This window comes from Oncorhynchus mykiss, chromosome 7, assembly GCF_013265735.2.
Source record: "Oncorhynchus mykiss isolate Arlee chromosome 7, USDA_OmykA_1.1, whole genome shotgun sequence".
Lineage (NCBI taxonomy): Eukaryota > Metazoa > Chordata > Actinopteri > Salmoniformes > Salmonidae > Oncorhynchus > Oncorhynchus mykiss.
The window spans coordinates 9,537,075-9,560,148 of record NC_048571.1 but is presented as its reverse complement, the minus strand read 5'-3'; the positions used below and the strand labels follow the sequence as shown (position 1 = coordinate 9,560,148).

Below are 23,074 nucleotides of genomic sequence, written 5' to 3'. Positions count from 1 at the left end.
CAATATGAAGCCATAAGAGGCTATAGGAGGCTATAGGTGTTACGGTGCGTGAATGAGGACCCAAAAGCGAATTAACTTAAACAGAGCTTCTTTAATTACCAAACATAGGTAGGCTCAGACGGACCGGCGGATTCCGACAGGACAAGACAAGGTTACAGCAAACATGACGACAGTCTGGTTCAGGCATGAAACACAACAAACAAGAATCCGACAAGGACAGGAACAAAAACAGAGAGAGATATAGGGACCTAATCAGAGGGAAAAAGGGAACAGGTGGGAAACGGGGTGACGAGGTGGTTAGGAGGAGACAAGGCACAGCTGGTGGAAATTGGGGGAGAAAAGGTAACCTAACAACGACCAGCAGAGGGAGACAGGGTGAAGGGAAAGGACAGAGACAAGACACAACATGACAGTACATGACAGTACCCCCCCACTCACCGAGCGCCTCCTGGCGCACTCGAGGAGGAAACCTGGCGGCAACGGAGGAAATCCTCGATCAGCGCACGGTCCAGCACGTCCCGAGAGGGAACCCAACTCCTCTCCTCAGGACCGTACCCCTCCCAATCTACGAGGTACTGGTGACCACGGCCCCGAGGGCGCATGTCCAAAATTCTACGGACCCTGTAGATGGGTGCGCCCTCGACAAGGATGGGGGGGGGGGGGGAAGACGAGCGGGGGCGCGAAGGACGGGCTTGATGCAGGAGACATGGAAGACCGGGTGGACGCGACGAAGGTATCGCGGAAGAAGAAGTCGAACTGCGACAGGATTAATGACCCGAGAAATACGGAACGGACCAATGAACCGCGGGGTCAACTTGCGAGAAGCCGTCTTAAGGGGAAGGTTCTGAGTGGAGAGCCAAACTCTCTGACCGCGACAATATCTAGGACTCTTAGTTCTACGCTTATTAGCAGCCCTCACAGTCTGCGTCCTATAACGGCAAAGTGCAGACCTGACCCTCTTCCAGGTGCGCTCGCAACGTTGGACAAAAGCCTGAGCGGAGGGGACGCTGGACTCGGCGAACTGAGATGAGAACAGCGGAGGCTGGTACCCGAGGCTACTCTGAAAAGGAGATAGCCCGGTCGCAGACGAAGGAAGCGAGTTGTGGGCGTATTCTGCCCAGGGGAGCTGTTCTGACCAAGACGCAGGGTTGCGAAAAGAAAGACTGCGTAAGATGCGACCAATAGTCTGATTGGCCCGTTCTGCTTGACCGTTAGACTGGGGGTGAAAGCCGGAAGAGAGACTGACGGAAGCCCCAATCAAACGGCAAAACTCCCTCCAAAATTGAGACGTGAATTGCGGACCTCTGTCCGAAACGACGTCTGACGGAAGGCCATGAATTCTGAAAACATTCTCGATAATGATTTGTGCCGTCTCTTTAGCAGAAGGAAGCTTAGCAAGGGGAATGAAATGAGCCGCCTTAGAGAACCTATCGACAACCGTAAGAATAACAGTCTTCCCCGCTGACGAAGGCAGTTCGGTGACAAAATCTAAGGCGATGTGAGACCACGGTCGAGAGGGAATAGGAAGCGGCCTGAGACGGCCGGCAGGAGGAGAGTTACCGGACTTAGTCTGCGCGCAGACCGAACAAGCAGCCACGAAACGACGCGTGTCATGCTCCCGGGTGGGCCACCAAAAACGCTGGCGAATGGAAGCAAGCGTACCCCGAACGCCAGGGTGGCCGGCTAACTTGGCAGAGTGAGCCCACTGAAGAACGGCCAGACGAGTAGGAACGGGAACGAAAAGAAGGTTCCTAGGACAAGCGCGCGGCGACGGAGTGTGAGTGAGCGCTTGTTTTACCTGCCTCTCAATTCCCCAGACAGTCAACCCGACAACACGCCCCTCAGGGAGAATCCCCTCGGGGTCAGTGGAGGCTACTGAAGAACTGAAGAGACGAGACAAAGCATCAGGCTTGGTGTTCTTAGAGCCCGGACGATAAGAAATCACGAACTCGAAACGAGCGAAAAACAGCGCCCAACGCGCCTGACGCGCATTAAGTCGTTTGGCAGAACGGATGTACTCAAGGTTCCTATGGTCAGTCCAAACGACAAAAGGAACGGTCGCCCCCTCCAACCACTGTCGCCATTCGCCTAGGGCTAACCGGATGGCGAGCAGTTCGCGGTTACCCACATCATAGTTACGTTCCGACGGCGACAGGCGATGAGAAAAATACGCGCATGGGTGGACCTTGTCGTCAGAGAGGGAGCGCTGAGAAAGAATGGCTCCCACGCCCACCTCTGACGCGTCAACCTCGACAACGAACTGTCTAGAGACGTCAGGTGTAACAAGGATAGGAGCGGATGTAAAACGATTCTTGAGGAGATCAAAAGCTCCCTGGGCGGAAACGGACCACTTAAAGCACGTCTTGACAGAAGTAAGGGCTGTGAGAGGAGCTGCCACCTGACCGAAATTACGGATGAAACGACGATAGAAGTTCGCGAAGCCGAGAAAGCGCTGCAGCTCGACGCGTGACTTAGGGACGGGCCAATCAATGACAGCTTGGACCTTAGCGGGATCCATCTTAATGCCTTCAGCGGAAATAACAGAACCGAGAAATGTGACGGAGGAGGCATGAAAAGTGCACTTCTCAGCCTTCACAAAAAGACAATTCTCTAAAAGGCGCTGGAGGACACGTCGAACGTGCTGAACATGAATCTGGAGTGACGGTGAAAAAATCAGGATATCGTCAAGGTAAACGAAAACAAAGATGTTCAGCATGTCTCTCAGGACATCATTGACTAATGCCTGAAAGACAGCTGGAGCGTTAGCGAGGCCGAAAGGAAGAACCCGGTATTCAAAGTGCCCTAACGGAGTGTTAAACGCCGTCTTCCACTCGTCCCCCTCCCTGATGCGCACGAGATGGTAAGCGTTACGAAGGTCCAACTTAGTGAAAAACCTGGCTCCCTGCAGGATCTCGAAGGCTGAAGACATAAGAGGAAGCGGATAACGATTCTTCACTGTTATGTCATTCAGCCCTCGATAATCTATGCAGGGGCGCAGAGACCCGTCCTTCTTCTTGACAAAAAAAAACCCCGCTCCGGCGGGAGAGGAGGAGGGGACTATGGTACCGGCGTCAAGAGCTACAGACAAATAATCTTCGAGAGCCTTACGTTCGGGAGCCGACAGAGAGTATAGTCTACCCCGGGGGGGGGGGTGGTTCCCGGAAGGAGATCAATACTACAATCATACGACCGGTGTGGAGGAAGAGAGGTGGCCCTGGACCGACTGAACACCGTGCGCAGATCGTGATATTCCTCCGGCACCCCTGTCAAATCACCAGGCTCCTCCTGTGAAGAAGAGACAGAGGAAACAGGAGGGATAGCAGACATTAAACATTTCACATGACAAGAGACGTTCCAGGAGAGGATAGAATTACTAGACCAATTAATGGAAGGATTATGACAAACTAGCCAGGGATGGCCCAAAACAACAGGTGTAAAAGGTGAATGAAAAATTAAAAAAGAAATGGTTTCACTATGATTACCAGAAACAGTGAGGGTTAAAGGTAGCGTCTCACGCTGAATCCTGGGGAGAGGACTACCATCCAGGGCGAACAAGGCCGTGGGCTCCCTTAACTGTCTGAGAGGAATGTCATGTTCCCGAGCCCAGGTCTCGTCCATAAAACAGCCCTCCGCCCCAGAGTCTATTAAGGCACTGCAGGAAGCTGACGAACCGGTCCAGCGTAGATGGACCGACAAGGTAGTGCAGGATCTTGAAGGAGAGACAGGAGTAGTAGCGCTCACCAGTAGCCCTCCGCTTACTGACGAGCTCTGGCCTTTTACTGGACATGAAGTGACAAAATGACCAGCGGAACCGCAATAGAGACAGAGGCGGTTGGTGATTCTCCGTTCCCTCTCCTTAGTCGAGATGCGGATACCTCCCAGCTGCATGGGCTCAGCACCCGAGCCGGCAGAGGAAGATGGTAGTGATGCGGAGAGGGGGGCGACGGAGAGCGCGAGCTCCTTTCCACGAGCTCGGTGACGAAGATCAACCCGTCGCTCAATGCGAATAGCGAGTTCAATCAAGGAATCCACGCTGGAAGGAACCTCCCGGGAGAGAATCTCATCCTTTACCTCTGCGCGGAGGCCCTCCAGAAGACGAGCGAGCAAGGCCGGCTCGTTCCAGCCACTGGAGACAGCAAGAGTGCGAAACTCAATAGAGTAGTCTGTTATGGATCGATTGCCTTGACATAGGGAAGACAGGGCCCTGGAAGCCTCCTCCCCAAAAACAGATCGATCAAAAACCCGTATCATCTCCTCCTTAAAGTCCTGATACTGGTTAGTACACTCAGCCCTTGCCTCCCAGATTGCCGTGCCCCACTCACGAGCCCGTCCAATAAGGAGAGATATGACGTAGGCGACACGAGCAGTGCTCCTGGAGTAAGTGTTGGGCTGGAGAGAAAACACAATATCACACTGGGTGAGGAACGAGCGGCATTCAGTGGGCTCCCCAGAGTAACACGGCGGGTTATTGATTCTGGGCTCCGGAGATTCGAAAGCCCTGGAAGTGGCCGGTGGATCGAGGCGGAGATGGTGAACCTGTTCTGTGAGGTTGGAGACTTGGGTGGCCAGGGTCTCAACGGCATGTCGAGCAGCAGACACTTCCTGCTCGTGTCTGCCTAGCATCGCTCCCTGGATCCCGACGGCTGAGTGGAGAGGATCCGAAGTCGCTGGGTCCATTCTTGGTCGGATTCTTCTGTTACGGTGCGTGAATGAGGACCCAAAAGCGAATTAACTTAAACAGAGCTTCTTTAATTACCAAACATAGGTAGGCTCAGACGGACCGGCGGATTCCGACAGGACAAGACAAGGTTACAGCAAACATGACGACAGTCTGGTTCAGGCATGAAACACAACAAACAAGAATCCGACAAGGACAGGAACAAAAACAGAGAGAGATATAGGGACCTAATCAGAGGGAAAAAGGGAACAGGTGGGAAACGGGGTGACGAGGTGGTTAGGAGGAGACAAGGCACAGCTGGTGGAAATTGGGGGAGAAAAGGTAACCTAACAACGACCAGCAGAGGGAGACAGGGTGAAGGGAAAGGACAGAGACAAGACACAACATGACAGTACATGACAATAGGAGGCTAGAGGAGGTTATGGGAGGCTATAGGATGTTATAGGAGATTATAGGAGGCTATAGGAGGCTATAGGAGGCTATAGGAGGTTATAGGAGGCTATAGGAGGCTATAGGAAGGACAGATTTGCAGGGTTTGCATTTTGCATGCGAGCTCAATGAAGAGCAGCTAAAGCATTGGGAGGACAACACATACTGTTGAACACAAGTCTAGTACATGTCTGCAGTGCTCTGTCTACGAGGTAAGCCGATAAATCAAGACGTCATGTACCACCTCCTGTCTCTCCACGTGATCACAGCTCGGTTCTCACAGAGGACGTCGTTATCCAGCTGCTCTTTACCCCCCTCCTCCTCTTCATCTTCTTCAAAGTCTCAGCTGTGAGCTGTTTTTCCTGCCGACTTCAAACACCTCCTCCCACATAAAGCACACTGAGAGGAGAAATGGGCGTGATGGAGAAACACAGACACTGGTTCCCTCTGTGAGGACAGGCTAACCTGACACCAGACCCTGATTCCCCCTGTGGGGACAGGCTAACCTGACAACAGACCCTGGTTTCCCCTGTGAGGACAGGCTAACCTGACACCAGACCCTGATTCCCTCTGTGAGGACAGGCTAACCTGACACCAGACCCTGATTCCCCCTGTGAGGACAGGCTAACCTGACACCAGACCCTGATTCCCTCTGTGAGGACAGGCTAACCTGACACCAGACCCTGATTCCCCCTGTGAGGACAGGCTAACCTGACACCAGACCCTGATTCCCCCTGTGGGGACAGGCTAACCTGACACCAGACCCTGATTCCCCCTGTGAGGACAGGCTAACCTGACACCAGACCCTGATTCCCCCTGTGAGGACAGGCTAACCTGACACCAGACCCTGATTCCCCCTGTGGGGACAGGCTAACCTGACACCAGACCCTGATTCCCCCTGTGAGGACAGGCTAACCTGACACCAGACCCTGGTTCCCCCTGTGGGTACAGCCTAACCTGACACCAGACCCTGGTTCCCCCTGTGGGGACAGGCTAACCTGACACCAGACCCCGATTCCCCCTGTGGGGACAGGCTAACCTGACACCAGACCCTGATTCCCCCTGTGAGGACAGGCTAACCTGACACCAGACCCTGGTTCCCCCTGTGGGGACAGGCTAACCTGACACCAGACCCCGATTCCCCCTGTGGGGACAGGCTAACCTGACACCAGACCCTGGTTCCCCCTGTGGGTACAGGCTAACCTGACACCGTAAGAGTCACGTTTGTTTATTCACCCAGAATAAGCTCATTGTATTGTAATTCAGGGCATTTTCATTACTTCCACCCAGCCAGGATATGGTGAGGAAGAGAGGAAGACTACGAAGAAGTATTCCCTGTTAAGTGTCCAGAATGGAAATATCTACCTACAATGATTTGAATGAAACCCAACATACATTCAATACTGTCATGTCGATATCGCGCCAGCAGAATTGGTCAAGTCCTGTCATTCTGAGGATGTGTTTGGTCAACTCACCCGTCATAGAGGTTGCAGGACGGCACACAGGAACGTCCTCGGCTAAAGTAACGACAGGAGAGGCACTGGTTAGGCCCTGGACCCCAGCAACCATCTTCAGAACACAGCCGGTCACACACCATCCTCTGTTGGGCTGTGGAGCACACACACATATGAACACACACGCACATATGGACCCGAGAACACACACAAGGGCAAACAAATGAACAAACACGCACGCGTTTGTGCACGTGCGCACACACTCACACACACTCACACACACTCACACACACTCACACACACTCACACACAAACACACACATCAGGGACACAGCGATATGAAGTAGAAAATTACAAAGTTGTTCATGACAGCACAATAAAGTGAGAACATGGATGTTATATTGGCAATATGTGCTAACGCATGATGAAAGTAACCTAAAGGGTAGTGTGTGTGTGTGTGTGTGTGTGTGTGTGTGTGTGTGTGTGTGTGTGTGTGTGTGTGTGTGTGTGTGGTTACCAGTATTTCCCATACCTCTACCATTCTTTCTGCGCAGGCCTGTTACAATACTGTAAAACACTGTTTTAAACTTAAACAGTCAATAGACACTGCATCTGACGACACTCCCCGCTGACCTCCACAAGCCCATCCACTTCCCTCATCGACTGCCCCAGTGAGTGACACATTCCCTGGGGTGAGCCGTCTGCCATGTCCCCCTGTCCCCCTGTCCCAATCCACTTCCACAGCTCCCCCTCCATTGTCTGGGCTGGTCGATGGCTGGATGCGAGACTAATGAAGAGGCCTCCTAACAGGGTTATTGATCCCACAGCACACCGCAAGACTCATTAACACGCTAATGACATCAACCACCACTTGGCAGGAAGACTCCACAACACGTCCTCCTTTCTCTTTGTCTTTATCTTTCTCTTCGTCTTTATCTTTCTCTCCGTCTCTCTCTCTCACATCTCCTTCCTTCCTTCCTTCCTTCCTTCCTTCCTTCCTTCCTTCCTTCCTTCCTTCCTTCCTTCCTTCCTTCCTTCCTTCCTTCCTTTCTTCCTTTCTTCCTTTCTTCCTTCCTTCCTTCCTTCTCTCTCTCTTTCTCTCTTTCTCTCATCCCCATCTCTCTCTCTTCCTCATGCCTCCCGTCCTCTTCCTCCCTCCCTCCCTATCTCTCTCTCTCTCTCTTTTCACTCTCTTATTGTCTGTCTTGTATCAGAGTGACATGTGTGTTGTTCACTCCCTGCCCCATCTCACAGGACCAATGTGTTAATCTGAGGATGCTGAGGTGTCAAGCTGCTACCGTCCAGCCCTAGTTTCCAAGCTCTCCATAGACCAAGCATGGAGCCTTGTGGATACTAGCCTTTTGGAGCCCTGATGGAGCCAAAATGGAACTGGCTCTTGTTCTGGAACCACACAAAGTAAATCTCGCATAGGATCAAACTCTCTATGTGCTTGAATCAAAACAAGAGGTCTGAATAATACAATCCCCTGACATGAATGCATGAGAGTCCCTCTACAGAAAATCACATAACCTGTCATTTTCTCCAACACCTTACAACCCAGTAAGCACTTTGTTCAACAGAGAGCTGAATCAGGGGTTTAGTGTCTGTAGGGGGGGGGGGGGTCCCTAGAACGTAATGACACCATTGTGTTGAAAACTTGTGACTGTGTGGACTTAGTGCATGTGTACATACCTGAATACTTCTGCTCCTGCACCTCTGTTCATGTGTACATACCTGAATACGTCTGCTCCTGCATCTCTGTGCATGTGTACATACCTGAATAAGTCTGCTCCTGCATCTCTGTGCATGTGTACATACCTGAATAAGTCTGCTCCTGCATCTCTGTGCATGTGTACATACCTGAATACTTCTGCTCCTGCATCTCTGTGCATGTGTACATACCTGAATACATCTGCTCCTGCATCTCTGTGCATGTGTACATACCTGAATAAGTCAGCTCCTGCATCTCTGTGCATGTGTACATACCTGAATAAGTCTGCTCCTGCATCTCTGTGCATGTGTGTCTGTGCAATCAACAACAGGTGTGTGTGCATACCAACTTATGTGCGACCAAATGTGTGTCACTCACTGCACTCGCTGGGGGCGCGGTTGTTGCGGATGAGCACCTTCTGGTTGCTGGTGCGGAACAGGCTGGTCCAGTTGACGGTGTTGTAGAAGCACAGGCGGCTGTTGTTGGTGATGTACACGTTGCCCGCACTGATCTCATCCAGAGACTGGAACTGGAGAGAGGAGATCCAACGCTGCTTCAGGATCAGCAGAGAGATCCCACTGTGTGTGAGAGAGGGAGAGAGAGAGAGGGAGAGAGAGAGAGGGAGAGAGAGAGAGAGAGAGAGAGAGAGAGAGAGAGAGAGAGAGAGAGAGAGAGAGAGAAGAGAGGGAGAGTGAGAGAGAGAGAAGAGAGGGAGAGAGAGAGAGAGAGGGAGGGAGGGAGGGAGGGAGGTAGGGAGGGAGAGAGAGAGAGAGAGAGAGAAGAGAGGGAGAGAGAGAGAGAGGGAGGGAGGGAGGGAGAGACAGAGAGAGAGAGAGAGAGAGAGAGAAAACGCTCTTTGTTTAACCATTCATGTTGTTAAAGAAAATATTTATAGAACATAGATTAGCATCAATAGAAGAAATAGCATCATTAAAAGAGAGAAAGGGGTAGAGAGAGAGGGAGACAGAGAGAGAGAGAGAGAGAGAGGGAGACAGAGAGAGAGAGAGAGAGAGACAGAGAGACAGAGAGAGAGAGAAAGTGAGAAGAAGAGCGAGAAGAATCAGAAGAAGATGCTGAAAGCTGAGGGTCATGAAAGGAAAATGAAGAGAGAGAGTAGGCGGAGAGTTCAGCATTCAGCTCTAGACAGTTGACTCTATCACATGTGATTGTGCTGAGTTTGACAGTCCTCCTCCATGTACAGTGTACTACCAACTAATACATCATTTAGAAAACAAGACACTGCAACTCCTTTGACTCCTTTGACTCTGCGCCTCCCCTTGGATCTTGCTACGATCAGCTAATGCAAAACAGTTATCAAAACAACATATTAATCAAAGGGTTGCTAGGAGCATCAAAGGGCCCTTTTGGAACCCGGGTTGTATGGGGCCCTTAGAAGAACCCGGCTGATCATTAGTGCAGAGAACTTTACAGCGCAGAGAGAGAAGAACCAGAAGGAGTGAGGAGAGTGTGTGTGTGTTTGAGAGAGAGGGGAAGAGAGAGAGAGAGAGAGACTGATAGAGAGAGAGCGAGAGAGAGAGTGAGAGAGAGAGAGGAAGAGAGAGAGAGAGAGAGAGACTGATAGAGAGACAGCGAGAGAGAGAGAGAGAGAGAGTGAGAGAGAGAGGAAGAGAGAGAGAGAGAGAGAGACTGATAGAGAGACAGCTCGCGAGAGAGAGAGAGAGAGAGAGAGAGAGAGAGAGAGAGAGGAGAGAGAGACAGAGAGAGAGAGAGAGAGAGAGAGAGACGGGGAGAGAGAGACGGGGAGAGAGAGGTATGGGGTCCACTCACCAACCAAGAATTCACAAAATTGGACAAACACCAAATTGAGACTCTGCACACAGAATTCTGCTAAAAGTATCCTCTGTGTACGATGTAAAACACAAAATAATGTCTCATCAAATTATCAAAATCCAGAAAAGAGACGTTAAATTCTACAACCACCTGAAAGGAAGCAATTCCCAAACCTTCCATAACAAAGCCATCACCTACAGAGAGATGAACCTGGAGAAGAGTCCCCTAAGCAAGCTGGTCCTGGGGCTCTGTTCGCAAACACAAACAGACCCCACAGAGCCCCAGGACAGCAGCACAATTAGACCCAACCAAAAATAATTAACCAAAAAACAGAGCAAACTAGAATGCTATTTGGCCCTACACAGAGAGTACACAGTGGCAGAATACCTGACCACTGTGACTGACTCAAACTTAAGGAAAGCTTTGACTATGTACAGACTCAGTGAGCATAGCCTTGCTATTGAGAAAGGCCGCCGTAGACAGACATGGCTCTCAAGAGAAGACAGGCTATGTGCTCACTGCCCACAAAATGAGGTGGAAACCGAGCTGCACTTCCTAACCTCCTGCCCAATGTATGACCATATTAGAGAGACATATTTCCCTCAGATTACACAGATCCACAAAGAATTTGAAAACAAACCCAAACCCATATCTACTGGGTGAAATACCACAGTGTGCCATCACAGCAGCAAGATTTGTGGCCTGCTGCCACATGAAAAGGTCAAGCAGTGAAAAACAAACACCATTGTAAATACTACCTGTATTTATGTTTATTTATTTTCCCTTTTATACTTAAACTATTTGCACATCGTTACAACGCTGTATATATACATAATATGACATTTGAAATGTCTTTATTGTTTTGGAGAGAGAAATAGAGGGGAGAGTAGAGCAGAGGAATAAAGAGTAGGAACAGAAGAACAGAGACGAGGAGGAGGAGGAAGAGGAGGAGGAAGACAAGGGCCAACACTAAACAGTTCTGTGTTTCCCTGTGTGTGTGGAATGCAAGTACTTGTCATGTGTGCACCCTCTCAGGCCTCTAGGTCACCAGGCTGCTCATTATGGTGCACACCTGTCACCATCGCTACGTGCACCTGTGCGTCATCACTCACCTGGCCTCCATCACCTTCCTGATTACCTTCCCTATATCTGTCACTCCCTTTGGTTCTTTCCCCAGGCGTTATGGTTTCTGCTCCAGTGTTTAGTGTCTGTGTTGTTCCTGTTTCTTGTTTTGTTTAATGTTGGGTTTATTTGTTAAAACACTCACTTCCTGAAGTTGCTTCCCACCTCTCAGCACACATTGTTATAGTCCTACACTGTGTGATTGTTGTAAACCCCCATATTGGTGTATTTCAGGGGCAGCCAGCTAGATTCAGCCCGGAATATCATTCTGATAATTTATGCAAATTTATACACTGCAAATTGACCACAAGCCCAAAAAGAGGTTGTTTTTGAAAATAACAATAATTTCATATCTTGATTATATTGAGACACCGTCACATCTGTCTCTTTTATACCTGGTGGGAATACTTGGGGACAGAGTCCCTAAATACATAGATTATTTTATACCTGGTGGGAATACTTGGGGACAGATTCCCTAAATACATAGATTATTTTATACCTGGTGGGAATACTTGGGGACAGATTCCCTAAATACATAGATTATTTTATACCTGGTGGGAATACTTGGGGACAGATTCCCTAAATACATAGATTATTTTATACCTGGTGGGAATACTTGGGGACAGATTCCCTAAATACATAGATTATTTTATACCTGGTGGGAATACTTGGGAACAGATTCCCTAAATACATAGATTATTTTATACCTGGTGGGAATACTTGGGAACAGATTCCCTAAATACATAGATTATTTTATACCTGGTGGGAATACTTGGGGACAGATTCCCTAAATACATAGATTATTTTATACCTGGTGGGAATACTTGGGAACAGATTCCCTAAATACATAGATTATTTTATACCTGGTGGGAATACGTGGGAACAGATTCCCTAAATATATAGATTATTTTATACCTGGTGGGAATACTTGGGGACAGATTCCCTAAATACATAGTTTATTTTATACCTGGTGGGACTACTTGGGGACAGATTCCCTAAATACATAGATTATTTTATACCTGGTGGGAATACGTGGGAACAGATTCCCTAAATACATAGATTATTTTATACCTGGTGGGACTACTTGGGAACAGATTCCCTAAATACATAGATTATTTTATACCTGGTGGGAATACTTGGGGACAGATTCCCTAAATACATAGATTATTTTATACCTGGTGGGAATACTTGGGGACAGATTCCCTAAATACATAGATTATTTTATACCTGGTGGGAATACTTGGGGACAGATTCCCTAAATACATAGATTATTTTATACCTGGTGGGAATACTTGGGGACAGATTCCCTAAATACATAGATTATTTTATACCTGGTGGGAATACTTGGGGACAGATTCCCTAAATACATAGATTATTTTATACCTGGTGGGAATACTTGGGGACAGATTCCCTAAATACATAGTTTATTTTATACCTGGTGGGACTACTTGGGGACAGATTCCCTAAATACATAGATTATTTTATACCTGGTGGGAATACGTGGGAACAGACTTCCTAAATACATAGATTATTTTATACCTGGTGGGAATACGTGGGAACAGACTTCCTAAATACATAGATTATTTTATACCTGGTGGGAATACGTGGGAACAGACTTCCTAAATACATAGATTATTTTATACCTGGTGGGAATACGTGGGAGCAGACTTCCTAAATACATAGATTATTTTATACCTGGTGGGAATACTTGGGAACAGACTTCCTAAATACATAGATTATTTTATACCTGGTGATTTTACGCTCCTTTTTGACGCAAAACTGAAATGATAAAATAATAATAATAAAATGTACTATATGGTAATTAATGAGTTGATTTCTGACTGTTACCTGTACAGTGATCTCCCACCGATGGTTGCCAGATTGGAGAAGACACCGAGGTCTGTCATGTTCTCTGGCCAGGACTGGATATTGAGGAACCCTAGAGGAGAAATGGCAACCCACAGACAAACACACACTGATTATAACAACTCATTATAAGTTCAATGTCTTTATGTGCTTCTGATGCCGCATGAATGAAGATGACCAAAAGACTAGACTGTCTAGTACAGATGGATGATCTTAATTTGATCACTCTTTTGTTGCTGATAATTTTTTTTGTATTCAAGGTTCAAAAAGGATTTTAAAGTTTGTGATTTCCACTTGAAAATGTCAGAATTTATCTGCCCTAACAATAAATGTATCAACTCCTACAAAAAATGTCCATTCATTATAATCTACATAATCATTTACATTTACTGTTGCCTGCAGTAGCAAACTGGCTCAAATTAAGATCTTACATGTGTAGAACTTTGAAAAGTTTATCAGTGATGAGAAAAACTGAATCTGAATGGGAGCATAACAACTCTGTCTTTATTACCCCACAGAGAAGAACTGAATGTTCTCCTATTTGATGAAGGAGGTATTTAGAGGGGGAAGATACACTTTCATTGCTTTTATGTGCTTCTTACAAGGATCCCATTTCTTTAAAGGAAATGTATTGGGTAAAGACAATATCCAACTGATTAGCTGAATGAGTTTAACATCACTGGGCATAATACGACTGTTGCATTTGCCTTAATGATAGATAATATTGTGTGTGTGTGTGTGTGTGTGTGTGTGTGTGTGTGTGTGTGTGTGTGTGTGTGTGTGTGTGTGTGGGTGTGGGTGTGTGTGTGTGTGTGTGCATTTGTGTGCCCATTAAAGTGGACAGTATAGGCCCTGCCTTGGAGAGATATTGGTCGTTGCTCTTCCTTATTGCCCTGGTTTTCATTATGAAAATGAAGTTTCACTCCATTAGCTATTTGGCTCAACCGCGAGTCGCAGGGTTTAATATGACAAAAGGTTTTACAGATGAGGTATAGCTCATCCCTTTATACAAGTCCTAATGGGCATTATCAGAAGAATAAATACACACACACCCCACACGTACAGTACACGTACACACACACACACACACACACACACACACACACACACACACCGAGTCAATACATTCCTTCTCTCACTCTAATCCTCACTCTCATATGTTTCCTCCCATGTCTCCCAGCAGCAGCTGAGTGTGTGTGTGTGTGTGTGTGTGTGTGTGTGTGTGTATGTGTGTGTGTGTGTGTGTGTGTGTGTGTGTGTGTGTGTGTGTCACCTGTGATCTCTCTCACTGTGCGGAACACGTTGAGCCGCTCCGGGTCCAAGGCCCCTATACCATGGTACATATCCCTATGGCCCATCAGAGAGAACAGGAGAGAGAGAGGAGCGAGAGAGATAGAGAGAGGAGAGAGAGGAGAGAGAGAGAGAGGGAGTGAGAGGAGAGACAGGAGAGAGAGAGAGAGAGAGAGGGAGAGAGATAGAGAGAGAGGAGCGACAGGAGAGAGAGAGAGAGAGAGGAGAGACAGAAGAGAGAGGAGCGACAGGAGAGAGAGAGAGAGAGAGAGAGAGAGAGGGAGAGAGGAGAGAGAGAGAGGGAGAGAGGGAGAGAGAGGAGAGAGAGGAGAGAGAGAGGAGAGAGAGAGGAGCGAGAGAGATAGAGAGAGGGAGAGAAAGGAGAGAGGGAGAGGGAGAGAGAGAGAGGAGATAGAGGAGAGGGAGAGAGAGATAGAGAGAGGAGAGAGAGAGATAGAGAGAGAGGAGAGAGAAGAGAGCGAGAGAGAGAGAGAGAGAGAGAGAGATTAAAACAGCTCTCTGCATCCCACTTTAGAATGTGTCTGCATGTGCATAACATGCCAAGGAACCTTTGACCTGACCTATTCCACCTACAGTCTGTGTGAATTAGAGATCGTCCTGTAGTGTCATGTTGCCTGAAGCGAGGGTGTCTGCACCGCATCCCAGGGCAACAAGGCAAGGTCATGGGGTGAAATGAGTTCTGACAATCTCCCCCTGCCTTCTTCCTCTCTTCCTCTAGGGCAGGGCCTGTATGGCTGATGGTAGACCTACGTCTCAGAGTACATTATCCTGGTTGTATTCAGAAGGGAGGCCCCCATGCTAGTTGACAGACTACCCTCCCTGGACCCAGCGCCAGACTGCAACACTGTATGCTTTTCTGTCTTAGTTAAGTGCCAACAATGGAGGAGGGGTGGCAAGGGGGTGTGGTGGGGGAGGAGGAGGGGGAGGTCAGGGGAGGGGTGGGTTAGACCATAACACTACCAGCTGGAGTAAGGTAAAGTAACACTGTATGGCAGACGATGGATTGACCACGTAGAGCCTTGAAGGGCTCATGTCTCTACCATACAACATGCTGTCTCAGGCATCTTGTTACAAGTGTGAGGAACACGAAGACTAAATACATAGTAGTGTGTGATATAATTAAGCAACACAGCCAGAGGCTAAGGGCTGTTCTTATGTACAACGCCAAGCAGAGTAGCTGGATACAGCCCTTAGCAGTGGTATATTGGCCCTGGACCACCAACTCCAGAGGTATCTCATTGCTATATAAACAGGTTACCAATGTAATTAGAACAGTAAACAAGTATTTTTGAGTCATACCAGTGGTATATTGTCTGAAGGCTGGAATGTTGTTTCAGCCAATCAGCAACTAGGACCCAAACTACTAGGTTTATAATAAACAGTACATACCCTTTGATCCCGGTGATGAGGAAGATGAGGTTGCCGTTGATCTTGGTGCAGTTGACAAACATCTCTATGTTGCTGGCATCCACCGTCTGGGCTGTCTGCAGGCTGCCAGTCCCTATGCCGTCACACACTGGAACACACACACACACACACACACGCACGCACGCACGCACGCACACACATACACATACACATACACACACACACACACACACACACACACACACACACACACACATACACATACACATACACATACACACATACACACATACACACATACACACATACACACACACACACACACACACACACACACACACACACAGCATTGACATTTCTGCAACAACATTCCTCTGTCCAAGTCATAAGCTCCTTCCAGTTCCAGAGCTTTACCATCACACATACAGTAGTTCCACTCGTTGTCCTACCAACGACCTTGGCATTTATTTCACCAACTAGTTCCCTGGTTAAGGATGGCTGCTCTCTCAAGTATTTTCTTATAGACTCATTATTTGGTGCATTGGCAAGGGCCTTTTCCCTGCTCAATACATTCAGATTGCTCTGATGACTTGGAAGACTTACAAAAGCATGAGCCAACAGTAGTGTCCTAAATGGCCCTCTATTCCTTATGTAGTGCACTACTTTTGACCCGTACGGTCAAACGTAGCACACCACATAGGGCATAGGGTACCATTTGGGCCGTAGCAATCTGAGCCAATTCCCACCGGCTAATGAATTCATTACATTGGTATTAATTACACTTATAGACCGGAAGTAGAGCCAAGTGTTTCTGACAGAGGCCTGACCGGGGTGAGTATGGCTGGCATTAACTGGTGTAACCAATTTTTGATTGTGATTTATACGAGTCATTTCAATACCTGAAATGTTAATTTGTTATCATTTCCCAGAGTTCCTCTGGGCCATCCCTCATTACCCCGCCTGTCCCCCTGACAGTATAATCAAGAGATGTGGAATCGATAGACACACATATCTCTGAGCACTGAGGCTGAGAAACATCAGACAGAGACAGAGAGGGAAGGGGTGGTATATGGGAGGAGACAGAGAGAGAAGGGGTGGTATATGGGAGGAGACAGAGAGGGAAGGGGTGGTACAGACATCAGGATTGGTTAGAAGACAGAGAGGGAAGGGGTGGTACAGACATCAGGATTGGTTAGGAGACAGAGAGGGAAGGGGTGGTACAGACATCAGGATTGGTTAGGAGACAGAGAGGGGAGGGGTGGTACAGACATCAGGATTGGTTAGGAGACAGAGAGGTAAGGGGTGGTATATGGGAGGAGACAGAGAGGTACAGACATAAAATAATGCTCACCGTTCCGAAAGCGGAACGGTGATATTACGAGGAGTTGTACCAACGAGACATGCAAGAGAGGCAGCCCCATAAATATTTTTGGGGGGCACACAGGGAGATTGGCTGAGTCAGGTTGGAGACCTGAGCAAACTCCTCGTGCTTACCGTGGGGAGCGTGTGACTGGTCAGACACCGTGTTACGCAGTGATGCGCACGGTGTCTCCAGTTTGCATTCATAGCCCGGTGTGCTCTATTCCAGCTCCTCGCATTTGCCGGGCTAGAATGGGCATCCATGCCGGCTCAGCGCTCCTGGTCTCCAGTACACAACCTTGGACCAGGATATCCTGTGCCGGCTCTGCGTACTGTGTCTCCAGTGGGTCTGCACAGGCCAGTGTGTCCTGTGCTAGCGCCCCGCACTTGCCGGGCTCAAGTGAGCATCCAGCCAGGATGCATTGTGCCAACTCTACACTCCAGGCCTCCAATGCGCCTCCAGTACGTCCTGTGCCTGCTCCCCGCACTCGCTCTGAGGGGCGTGTCTTCGGCCCGGTACCACCAGTGCCGGCACCACGTATCTGGTCTCCAGTGCGCCTCCACAGTCCAGAGCTTTGGACTGTTTGTATTGTCTAGGGTTTTTGTATGTCTAGAGTTTTATAGGTCTAGGGTTTTGTATTGTCTAGGGTTTTATAGGTGTAGGGTTTTGTAGGTCTAGGGTTTTGTAGGTCTAGGGTTTTGTAGGTCTAGGGTTTTGTAGGTCTAGGGTTTTGTAGGTCTAGGGTTTTGTAGGTCTAGGGTTTTGTAGGTCTAGGGTTTCGCAGGTCTAGGGGTTTTTGTATTTCTATGTTGGCCTGATATGGTTCCCAATCAGAGACAGCTGTTTATCGTTGTCTCTGATTGGGGATCATATTTAGGTAGCCATTTTCCTTTGGTGTTTGTGGGATCTTGTCTATGTGTAGTTGCCTGTCAGCACTCGTTTGTATAGCTTCACGTTTCGTCTTGTTATTTTGTTAGTTTGTTCAGTGTTCATTCTTTAAATGAATAAGAATGTACGTATACCACGCTGCGCCTTGGTCCGATCCTTATAACGAACGTGACAATTATGGGGATACCTTTGGGACAGATGTCCTTATGGGGGTACAGTATGTGGGTACCTTCGGGACAGATGTCATTATGTGGGTACCTTTGGGACAGATGTCATTATGGGGGTACAGTATGTGGGTACCTTTGGGACAGATGTCATTATGGGGGTACCGTATGTGGGTACCTTTGGGACAGATGTCATTATGGGGGTACAGTATGTGGGTACCTTTGGGACAGATGTCATTATGGGGGTACCGTATGTGGGTACCTTTGGGACAGATATCAGTGCAGGGGATGCACATCTTGATGCGGTTCTCCTCTACTTCCATCTTGTTGCTGGGACAAGCCCTCACACAGGAGCTGTGGTCCACCACAAAGTTATCTGGGACACAACACACAGATATAACAACTTTACACTTTACAGAAACTATTCCACAGGGCTGTCCTAGATGGTTGTCTATAACTTTACTCTACACATTACAGAAACTATTCCACAGGGCTGTCCTAGATGGTTGTCTATAACTTTACTCTACACATTACAGAAACTATTCCACAGGGCTGTCCTAGATGGTTGTCTATAACTTTACTCTACACATTACAGAAACTATTCCACAGGGCTGTCCTAGATGGTTGTCTATAACTTTACTCTACACATTACAGCACAGGGCTGTCCTAGATGGTTGTCTATAACTTTACTCTACACATTACAGAAACTCTTCCACAGGGCTGTCCTAGATGGTTGTCTATAACTTTACTCTACACATTACAGCACAGGGCTGTCCTAGATGGTTGTCTATAACTTTACTCTACACATTACAGAAACTATTCCACAGGGCTGTCCTAGATGGTTGTGTATAACTTTACTCTACACTTTACAGAAACTCTTCCACAGGGCTGTCCTAGATGGTTGTCTATAACTTTACTCTACACATTACAGAAACTCTTCCACAGGGCTGTCCTAGATGGTTGTCTATAACTTTACTCTACACTTTACAGAAACTCTTCCACAGGGCTGTCCTAGATGGTTGTGTATAACTTTACTCTACACTTTACAGAAACTCTTCCACAGGGCTGTCCTAGATGGTTGTCTATAACTTTACTCTACACATTACAGAAACTATTCCACAGGGCTGTCCTAGATGGTTGTCTATAACTTTACTCTACACATTACAGAAACTATTCCACAGGGCTGTCCTAGATGGTTGTCTATAACTTTACTCTACACATTACAGAAACTCTTCCACAGGGCTGTCCTAGATGGTTGTCTATAACTTTACTCTACACTTTACAGAAACTCTTCCACAGGGCTGTCCTAGATGGTTGTGTATAACTTTACTCTACACTTTACAGAAACTATTCCACAGGGCTGTCCTAGATGGTTGTGTATAACTTTACTCTACACTTTACAGAAACTCTTCCACAGGGCTGTCCTAGATGGTTGTCTATAACTTTACTCTACACATTACAGAAACTATTCCACAGGGCTGTCCTAGATGGTTGTCTATAACTTTACTCTACACATTACAGAAACTATTCCACGGGGCTGTCCTAGATGGTTGTCTATAACTTTACTCTACACTTTACAGAAACTATTCCACAGGGCTGTCCTAGATGGTTGTGTATAACTTTACTCTACACTTTACAGAAACTCTTCCACAGGGCTGTCCTAGATGGTTGTCTATAACTTTACTCTACACTTTACAGAAACTCTTCCACAGGGCTGTCTTAGATGGTTGTCTATAACTTTACTCACACTTTACAGAAACTCTTCCACAGGGCTGTCCTAGATGGTTGTCTATAACTTTACTCTACACATTACAGAAACTATTCCACAGGGCTGTCCTAGATGGTTGTCTACAACTTTACTCTACACTTTACAGAAACTCTTCCACAGGGCTGTCCTACATGGTTGTGTGCACGTGTCTGTGTCAGTCCCCTGAATTGATTTGTACATCAATAGTTTTGGGTCATGGGTCATGCCAGCATTATGCATGGTGTGGGTCATGGGTCATGGGTCAAGGGTCATGCCAGCATTATGCAAGGTGTGGGTCATGCCAGTGTTATGCATGGTGTGGGTCAAGGGTCATGCCAGCATTATACATGGTGTGGGTCATGGGTCATGCCAGCATTATACATGGTGTGGGTCAAGGGTCATGCCAGTGTTATGCATGGTGTGGGTCATGGGTCATGCCAGCATTATGCATGGTGTGGGTCATGGGTCATGCCAGTGTTATGCATGGTGTGGGTCAAGGGTCATGCCAGCGTTCTGCATGGTGTGGGTCATGGGTCATGACAGTGTTATGCATGGTGTGGGTCAAGGGTCATGCCAGTGTTATGCATGGTGTGGGTCAAGGGTCATGCCAGCATTATGCATGGTGTGGGTCATGGGTCATGCCAGTGTTATGCATGGTGTGGGTCAAGGGTCATGCCAGTGTTATGCATGGTGTGGGTCAAGGGTCATGCCAGTGTTGTGCATGGTGTGGGTCAAGGGTCATGCCAGTGTTATGCATGGTGTGGGTCAAGGGTCGTGCCAGCATTATACATGGTGTGGGTCAAGGGTCATGCCAGCATTATACATGGTGTGGGTCATGGGTCATGCCAGCGTTATACATGGTGTGGGTCAAGGGTCATGCCAGTGTTATGCATGGTGTGGGTCAAGGGTCATGCCAGCATTATGCATGGTGTGGGTCATGGGTCATGCCAGCAATATACATGGTGTGGGTCATGGGTCATGCCAGCATTATACATGGTGTGGGTCAAGGGTCATGCCAGTGTTATGCATGGTGTGGGTCATGGGTCATGCCAGCATTATACATGGTGTGGGTCAAGGGTCATGACAGTGTTATGCATGGTGTGGGTCATGGGTCATGCCAGTGTTATGCATGGTGTGGGTCAAGGGTCATGCCAGTGTAATGCATGGTGTGGGTCATGGGTCATGCCAGTGTTATGCATGGTGTGGGTCAAGGGTCATGCCAGCGTTCTGCATGGTGTGGGTCATGGGTCATGACAGTGTTATGCATGGTGTGGGTCAAGGGTCATGCCAGTGTTATGCATGGTGTTGGTCAAGGGTCATGCCAGCATTATGCATGGTGTGGGTCATGGGTCATGCCAGTGTTATGCATGGTGTGGGTCAAGGGTCATGCCAGTGTTATGCATGGTGTGGGTCAAGGGTCATGCCAGTGCTGTGCATGGTGTGGGTCAGGTAACCGGTTCTTACGGGGACACTTCTCCACACAGAAGGATCCATAGGTGTACTTGGCCCGTGGGTTGGATTCCAGCTGGAAGGTGGTGGGGTTGTACACAAAGGGCTGGGGGCACTGGGTCACGCACGCCCCGCTGTCGTTGAAGTTGGTGCAGGCCTGGAACGGAAACATTAGGAACACACAGTCTGAGGGTATAGGAGCGTGGGGTAGGACTCAATTGAACCAGCCACAGTAATGTACATTGATGTTGTCTTTGTTTAGAAACTACTGTCTGGGCAAACACATCTTATTCTGAAATGTGGAAGCATGTACCTGTTAGAGCAGTCTACCTGGTAGTGGTATGTTTTACAACAGACTACCTTAAACCATATGGTGATTTTACCTCACAGTGGGATACAGAGCTATTATGTAAACACTACAAGGTGGGTTAGATGGGATTGAGCCCTGAGGAACACAAGGACACACCACTGTTCACTATATACTACAGGATCAGTCGTTTTTAGCCAGGTTGAATCATATTACAGTATACAGGTCATACTGTAACGGCACCAAAAACACTCTTATCCTCCAGGCCATACTGTAACTGCACCAAAAACACTCTTATCCTCCAGGCCATACTGTAACGGCACCAAAAACACTCTTATCCTCCAGGCCATACTGTATCTTCAGCAAAAACACTCTTATCCTCCAGGTCATACTGTATCTGTAACCAAAACACTCTTATCCTCCAGGCCATACTGTATCTGTAGCCAAAACACTCTTATCCTCCAGGTCATACTGTATCTTTAGCAAAAACACTCTTATCCTCCAGGTCATACTGTATCTGTAACCAAAACACTCTTATCCTCCAGGCCATACTGTATCTGTAGCCAAAACACTCTTATCCTCCAAGCCTCCAGACACACCATATATGAGTCAACTGTTAGTCAAATAGAAGCCATTGATCCGAAGGCTAAATGGTGAAATGTTTTTCTCATAAAACGTTGAACTTGTCTGTCGTCAGTGTTTGCGACCTCTAATAGCGACTAGTAATTGAAGTGGATAAGGCTCTATACGTTACAACTGTAATATCGCTCTGTCAGTAGAAAACCTTCCTTCATTAAATGAACAGAAAATGTTAGGGGGGGGGGTGAAGGATCATAATTAGAATAATAAATTAGCCATTTGGTTGTTTCATCTGAGGAGGAGTCAGTAGACTTCTACAGTCTATTAGACACACAGAGATGTGTCTTTCAGTAACTGGGGAGTTAGAGAATTTGTGTGAATTCTGTTGTTGTGTTGGGAGAGTAATGTGTGTGTGAGGGGGGTTAACTGTGGATAACTGTGTAGGTGTCTGTGTGTATGCGCGGGCATCTGTGTGTTTGTGTGTGTGTGTGTGTGTGTGTGTGTGTGTCCACGTACGAAGCAGTCTGTGTCCTTGGGTCCCGAGCAGCCCCCAGCACACTCCCTGTGGCAGCAGTTACTGACGTAGGGGCCGAAGCAACGGCCGTCACACTGCTCAGCACACACAGTCTTGGTCACTGTGGAGAGCACAGGGTTTACATTACTGACACAGGTATACACACACACACACACACACTGCTCAGCACACACAGTCTTGGTCACTGTGGAGAGCACAGGGTTTACATTACTGACACAGGTACACACACACACACACGCACACACACACACACACACACACACACACACACACACAATGCACTGCCAGTTATATAGTGTAAGTTATAGCTCTCCA

General features: G+C 47.8%; 1 protein-coding gene across 2 annotated transcripts in view; it reads right to left on the bottom strand.

Moving 5' to 3' along the window:
* The window catches only part of LOC110515808 (receptor tyrosine-protein kinase erbB-4), a 479,351-nt gene that overhangs the window by 104,477 nt on the left and 351,800 nt on the right, over positions 1-23,074 (bottom strand). For both annotated transcript variants that reach the window (XM_036982454.1, XM_036982455.1), the window contains exons 6-13: positions 22,741-22,859; positions 21,354-21,495; positions 18,405-18,518; positions 15,752-15,878; positions 14,325-14,398; positions 13,034-13,124; positions 8,651-8,850; positions 6,583-6,715 (exon numbers count right to left, since the gene is read on the bottom strand). In XM_036982454.1, coding sequence (XP_036838349.1) covers positions 6,583-6,715; positions 8,651-8,850; positions 13,034-13,124; positions 14,325-14,398; positions 15,752-15,878; positions 18,405-18,518; positions 21,354-21,495; positions 22,741-22,859 — 1,000 coding nt within the window. The remainder of the gene's footprint in view (positions 1-6,582; positions 6,716-8,650; positions 8,851-13,033; positions 13,125-14,324; positions 14,399-15,751; positions 15,879-18,404; positions 18,519-21,353; positions 21,496-22,740; positions 22,860-23,074) is intronic.